The 7500-nt window shown below is 43.0% G+C and overlaps 1 protein-coding gene across 1 annotated transcript in view; it reads left to right on the forward strand.

Annotated features, from left to right (window-relative positions):
• Positions 1-7500, forward strand: part of col7a1l (collagen type VII alpha 1-like) — a gene marked incomplete at both ends in the record, with an annotated part of 123082 nt that overhangs the window by 54666 nt on the left and 60916 nt on the right. Inside the window, 6 exons of the mRNA XM_080538281.1 lie at positions 1415-1459; positions 1980-2054; positions 2580-2675; positions 3860-3913; positions 4365-4436; positions 4942-5001. Coding sequence (XP_080394407.1) covers positions 1415-1459; positions 1980-2054; positions 2580-2675; positions 3860-3913; positions 4365-4436; positions 4942-5001 — 402 coding nt within the window. The remainder of the gene's footprint in view (positions 1-1414; positions 1460-1979; positions 2055-2579; positions 2676-3859; positions 3914-4364; positions 4437-4941; positions 5002-7500) is intronic.

Genomic DNA, 7500 nt, shown 5'->3' on the forward strand with positions numbered 1-7500 from the left:
GAGTCGTGTTTTCTAGTTCAGGAGTCGTCCTTTCTAGTTCAGGAGTCTGTCTTTCTAGTGCAGGAGTCGTGCTTTCTAGTTCAGGAGTCGTGTTTTCTAGTTCAGGAGTTGTGTTTTCTAGTTCAGGAGTTGGTCTTTCTAGTTCAGGAGTTGGTCTTTCTAGTTCAGGAGTCGTGTTTTCTAGTTCAGGAGTTGGTCTTTCTAGTTCAGGAGTCGTGTTTTCTAGTTCAGGAGTCGTGTTTTCTAGTTCAGGAGTCGTGTTTTCTAGTTCAGGAGTTGGTCTTTCTAGTTCAGGAGTCGTGTTTTCTAGTTCAGGAGTTGTGTTTTCTAGTTCAGGAGTTGGTCTTTCTAGTTCAGGAGTCGTGTTTTCTAGTTCAGGAGTCGTGTTTTCTAGTTCAGGAGTTGGTCTTTCTAGTTCAGGAGTCGTGTTTTCTAGTTCAGGAGTTGTGTTTTCTAGTTCAGGAGTTGTGCTTTCTAGTTCAGGAGTTGTGTTTTCTAGTTCAGGAGTTGTGTTTTCTAGTTCAGGAGTTGTGTTTTCTAGTTCAGGAGTCGTGTTTTCTAGTTCAGGAGTCGTGTTTTCTAGTTCAGGAGTCGTGTTTTCTAGTTCAGGAGTTGTGTTTTCTAGTTCAGGAGTTGTGTTTTCTAGTTCAGGAGTCGTGCTTTCTAGTTCAGGAGTTGTGTTTTCTAGTTCAGGAGTTGGTCTTTCTAGTTCAGGAGTCGTGTTTTCTAGTTCAGGAGTCGTGCTTTCTAGTTCAGGAGTTGGTCTTTCTAGTTCAGGAGTTGTGTTTTCTAGTTCAGGAGTCGTGCTTTCTAGTTCAGGAGTTGTGTTTTCTAGTTCAGGAGTTGGTCTTTCTAGTTCAGGAGTCGTGCTTTCTAGTTCAGGAGTAGGCTTAATCAGTGTGAGGGAAACCATTCCTTTATAGTATGGACCCATGTGATGATCAAACCTACATGACAACTCTAAAATAACTCACCTGTGAATTCACCCACTTCCTTCCTATGGAAACTTTATTAGTTTCTTGTCTTGTTCCCCGAAGCCTAGAATAAACCCAAGTGTATGTGGTTCAAGAATGAGTCATAAGACCGTGAATAACAATGCCTGTATCTCTGTTTTCATCTGGCTTACTTCAACATCACGTCTACATCTTTCACTTCACTTTCATTGAGACGTCCTATGTAATTACGAATCACAGATGTCAAGATTTTTTGAGGGACAGAAGATTAGCCATGCATGATTATTAAATCTCTAGATGAGAGGGCGAACCTGTCATTATCATCAAAAGACTCTTCTACACATAAGTGTTTCCTGCTACGTGTTATGAATGTGCTACTGTGTCAGACGTGTCATCAAGGCAGTGCTGCCCACTAGACCAAACTGTTAAGAAATGTGGACTTTCTATTTCATTAATCTCAGGGCCCTTCTGGAGTCCCTGGACCAAAAGGCCAAAGAGGGGAGAGGGTGAGTACCAACGTCACCCACATGACTTAACATACAAGTAGACACTGGCGGACTCAGGGGGGGCAGGGGGGGCGACCGCCCCTCCTGGTGCCCCCACGGTTGAAAAACGTCTCTCTTAAGTGCCCTTTTGAGTGGCAAAAATGCCCTTTTGAGTGGCGAAAATGAGAGGACGTGCCCTATTGGTGCCCCTCCAATGGTCTAAACTTGACCATGTGCCCCCACAGTTGAAAAACGTCGCACTAAAGTGCCCTTTTGAGTGGCGAAATTAGAGGATGTGCCCTATTGGCTGCCCTTCCAATGGTCTAAACTTGACCATGTGCACTGATGGGGTCCCATGTTGTGCATTAGGTGCCCTTTTTTTCTTTTCGCCCCCCCTGCCCTTCAAACACCCTGAGTCCGCCACTGCTTAACATACAAGTAGGTAAACATTGTGGGAGGTAGAGAACACATACAGTGTACCACAGGAGAAGTATGTATAGTATGTATTGTAATATAACTAACTTTGTCCCTTGTCCCCCAGGGAGAGCCTGGCTACACGTTGGGAGGCAGTTGGGAGGGCAGTGTTCCTGGGAGGAAGGGTGAACCTGGATCTTCAGTAAGTCCTCAGATCACTTATCTGGATACATCTAGAACAAGCTTTATGAAGTGTTTATGAATGGTATTTACCAGTTTAGTCCAGTCAGCGTCATAGATCATTGATGGCTTTGTCGGTATGTATGTATGTATGTATGGCTCCATAACGGATATAACATACCATAGATATTCACTTGTATCTGTGAGTGGATGTCACATCCCTGGTCTGTGTGAGTGGACGTCACATCGTGAGCTTAGAATGATAAGGTTCTATCTCCGTTTAGGGTAGTCCAGAGATATTGAGCGTCAACGTTTTTACATTCCATTATTTTTTGAGAGATGGAACCTTTGTATTTTATTAATTACTAACTCAAAAATGTAAACATTTAAAAAAAATAACACCACACAGGCATTAATAAACACCTGTTGGATCAGATTATGTAAAAAAACTCAATTTTAACAAAAATGGAGATAGAACCTTACAATTCTAACGTCACGACATCCCTGGTCTGTGTGAGTGGATGTCACATCCGTGGTCTGTGTTCAGGGTCCGCAGGGGGCTCCTGGGGTTCCGGGGGTCACTGGGACCCCGGGTCTGCCTGGACACCCAGGGCCGGCCGGAGCGTCTGGCATATCTGTCAAGGTAACGTAAAGTTACTGATATCAAATCACACACACACACACACACACACACGCACACACACGCACATGAACGCACATAAACGCACACACACACATGCACGCACGCAAGCACACACACACACACACAAGCACACGTACGCATGCACTTCCGCACACACATACACACACACACACACACACACACACACGCGCGCACACGCATGCATGCACACACACACACACACACATACACACAGACACACACACACACACACACACACATACACTGTCTTTATATAATTGCTTGAATTGTGCAGCATTTACGGTGACCTTTAGGCTATGTGTGATAAGTATGTTGTAATTAAAGGTTTTGTAAAGGGTTTTATATCACTGACTGATGTGCATGTTTGTATTGTACATGTAACTGACTTACAGGGGGACTCAGGAGAAGCAGGCATTAAAGTAAGTAACAGGGTTGTTTTCATTCTACGCACGTCTTACTCACATCTTACATGAGTCATGCATTGTGGGAGATTTGCATTGCACAATATTTAAGTCTTATGCGCAGTAGATCTCAAGTTAGGTATTGGCCCTGAAAAAGATTGATTGCAATGGGTGAAGGGAAAATGCTGCTTCAACTTGTGAGTGTATGGAATTTACCTAACTGTTATGTAAAACCTGCTAACTATTGATTTGAACACAAGGAATACAGCTCGGAATATTAACTTGTCTTATTGATTACTGTACAACTTAAACACACATCATAGTCTTTGCAGATGCCTCTGTCATGTTTGATATCAACATTCTCTTTCAACTAGTCCCTTTACCTGTGTGACAGTAGCTGGTGAAAGCAGGAACAAGTCAGCAACCAATCAAAATGTTTAGACTTTTATTCTGAAAAATGTTCGGTGAGGTAATACTATACTATACTACTCTACACTAACTAGATAGTAGTGCGATTACTCACTGAATCCATTGCATTCCAATATATTGGCTTGACTAGCGGGTGTGTCATTGATTTTCAACAACCTTGACATTTATTTATTTTTTTCTGAACCAAAGTCCGAACATTTGATCGGTTGCCCACTTGTTCCCGCTTTCACCAGCTGCTGTCACGTTTGTGAAATCGATGAAACAGAGAGTAGATGTCTATGTGTTTGATAGATAAAAAAGTAAGAGACATTTTTGATTCGTTCTTTTTGAAAGGGTGTACGAGGGAAGCCCGGGGTGAAGGGAGAGAAAGGAGATCATGGAAAAGACGTAAGTCCTCGGCCTCTTCTTACAAAACCACACTTCTCACACTCACTCCATTCTCACAATATTGCTTTAACATTCCAGACTCCTACATCACACATAGTACTGAGTGTATGAACATGTCACACCTGAATCCAGTGGCCTGGGGTGGTCCAGTGGTCTAGCACCGCGGTCTACAGTGCACACATATGCCCATGTCGGCATGGGTTTGAATCCGGCCCATGCCCTGCTGACATGTCCTCTCTCCTTACTTTCCTGTCTGTCTTCACTATATCTGTCCAATAAAATGAAAAATATGAGTGGGACTGCCCCAAAAAAGAACATGTCAAACCTGAATCCTTATGGGAAATCATCCCCAGTAGTTTTATCATAATCCCACATTACTGTTGTGGTCTTGTTGAGTTTTCTGGCGTGGGTGAATCTGAGTTTCATGTGGTTGTGATGTTGTGTGACGCAGGGCCTGGCAGGGCTGCCTGGACCCATCGGCATTGACGGGGTTCCAGGACTCCCTGGTCAGAAGGGCCAGGAGGTGAGACTGTGCATCTCCTTTTTAACTGAAAAGACCAAGTGCCAAATTGTGATGTTAGAATGATAAGGTTCTATCTCCGTTTAGAATGATAAGGTTCTATCTCCGTTAGGTTCTATCTCCGTTTAGAATGATAAGGTTCTATCTCCGTTTAGGGCAGTTCAGAGATATTGAGCGTCAAAGTTTTTACATTCCGTTGTGTTTTGTGAGATGGAACCTTTGTATTTTATTACTTACTAACTCAAAAATGTCAACATTTAAAAAATAACACCACACAGGCATTAATAAACACCTAATGGATCAGATTATGTAAAAAAACTCAATTTTGACAAAAATTGAGATAGAACCTTATAATTCTAACATCACGAAAATGATTATTATGCAATGCCATTATCTTGTTGTTTCCAATGTATGTCTATGGTTGTTTTCGTGACGATGACCATTATGTTTTATGTGTCATGTCATAAACTGTAAGGATGAATCCAATGCTTTGTGGTGTTGTTCCCAGGGAGAGAAGGGGGTAGGAGTCCCAGGGGTCCAGGGGCCTGGTGGACAACCAGGGGAGAAGGTACCGTCAGCTCACACCTGTGCTCACCTGTGCTCACCTGTACTCACCCACGCATACATAGATTGGATTTTTCCACCTCATGGATAAAGTGATGGATCAGCACAACAAACTAAAATATGTTTCAGTCTTTTTATTACAACATAAGGTAAATAGTTTCATTCACCGGTGATCTGAAATTGTTTTGCAGGGGAACACAGGCCTGTCAGGAACCACTGGCCTAAAGGTATTATATAGTAATATATATATATATATATATCATTTGACTATTATATGGATGATTATCTCTCAAACCACCGTCAAGATTTTAGATTAATATGTTACATATTGTTTCTTACTGTGCGTATCATCTTCGCTATCTCATTTCAAGGGTGAGACCGGAACTCAAGGTATCCAGGGAATAGTTGGACAGCGGGTATGAATTCAACTTATTCTTTCTCTACTGATATTTAATATTTTTTCCATTGAACACACATGAAGCAGAGGAGACCATGCGCATAATTAATTATCTCCTATTACTCTAACGAACTGAGGGCAGTGCTACAGGTGAGACGCTTTTCTGTAATGAAATGATTCACCGTGGAATGATTTATCTGTGCCTGCAGGGGAAGAAGGGATTGAAAGGAGACCTGGGGGATAAGGTGAGCTCAACCCACACTACTCGTCTGCTCTCCCTCTCATTAGAATGAACTGCATATTCGCTGCATAATGAAAAAAAAGCCAGTGGTATTTCACCAACAGATGAAGTGAAGAAATATAAATGTATTTCAGCTTGACGTCAATAGCTGTGACGGGAAAGGGGATAGAATAGGATTATCTCCTCCGGATAGTTGAGTGTGTGTGTGCGTGTGTGTGTGTGTGTGTATGTGTGTGTGTGTGTGTGTGTGTGTGTGTGTGTGTGTGTGCGTGTGTGTGTGTGTGAGTGTGTGTGTGTGTGTGTGTGCGAGTGTGTGTGTGTGTGTGTGAGTGTGTGTGTATGTGTGTGTGCAAGCCCCAGAAATACAGTGCAGGGCAACGTTCCACCTCCATTAGTGTTATGTATTGCAGATGTACATGTGATACAGCATGGTCTCACTTATCAGCTGTGATTGTGTGTTAGCATTGCCGTGCACACGTACAGTTGAACACCTGGTTTACAGTAGATCATGATGTCGTGGTTATGTGTTCTATAGGGTGATCGTGGAGAGGCGGGGCTTATGGGACCATCTGGGTTGACAGTAAGTATCGTCTTTCAGAAGCACCACCACAACCACTCACACACACACACACATGCGCCACCACAACCACAACCACACACACACACGCGCCACCACAACCACAACCACACACACACACGCGCCACCACAACCACTCACACACACGCGCCACCACAACCACTCACACACACACACGCGCCACCACAACCACAACCACACACACACACGCGCCACCACAACCACTCACACACACACACACGCGCCACCACAACCACAACCACACACACACACACATGCCACCACAACCACAACCACACACACACGCGCCACCACAACCACTGTGCAGTGCAAGGCAAGCCATCATATGCACTTTGAGCTGCATTTCTTGTATGAAAGGTGCTATATAAATAAAGCTTTACTTACTTACTTACTTACTTACTTACTTACTTACTTACTTACTTACTTACTATATGTGATGTATGTAGGCCTCATAAAGAGTTGGTGAAGACTTCAGGAAGCCTTACAAATGGTAATTCGTACACCTCAGGGAAATTAACCCCACTAATTACTAATTACTCCTCCACCCACACCACTTGTCCGTCTGTCTGTCCCACCGTGGATTTTAGCCTAGGGTTCAGAGAGACTTACCTTTACCATGTTAAGGTCAAAGAACTGGTCAAAGAACATTTGAAAGAACACCGTGCTGTGGGCGGTGCTTTTAGAAGGAGTTTAAATGGCGTGATCACGATGCAGTGATCTTTGCTCTGCGGTGAAGAGGACTAGTGTGTGTGTGTGTGTGTGTGTGTGTGAGCTGTGGGTGGTTATGAAGTTGAGAGAGCGTGTCAGGGCTGGGGGGGTGGGAGGGCTGGGGGGGTGGGAGCACTAATGGTCAGAATGATCTTGCATCGTTTTAATTCAAAGCTGTATAATTAACAGTGGAGGATTACCATTTCTAATTATTGCCTTGCCTCCAGTGGTCCAGATGGGTTTGGGGTGACATTTTTAAATAATTTGGTGTTTTCAAGAGTTATGATGTTATGGGGTATTAATGTTTGAGTAGTTATGGCCCAATTACCCAGCATGCATTTTGGGATTTTGTTGTTGTTGTGTCATTACAGGTTTCTTAAAAAAAAAAAAAAAAAAAAAAAGACATCTCTACGTAATGATTAATAAGTATTGGAGATATTGACGTAACACATTATCTTTGTTTATTTATTCATGTCCTCACAAAACCATGTAGATTATGTATGATTATCTACCATATTGATGATGATCTTACAGCGTATACTTTTTTGTACCCTGAACA

This window comes from Nansenia antarctica (assembly GCF_963989245.1).
Source record: "Nansenia antarctica genome assembly, chromosome: 8".
Lineage (NCBI taxonomy): Eukaryota > Metazoa > Chordata > Actinopteri > Argentiniformes > Microstomatidae > Nansenia > Nansenia antarctica.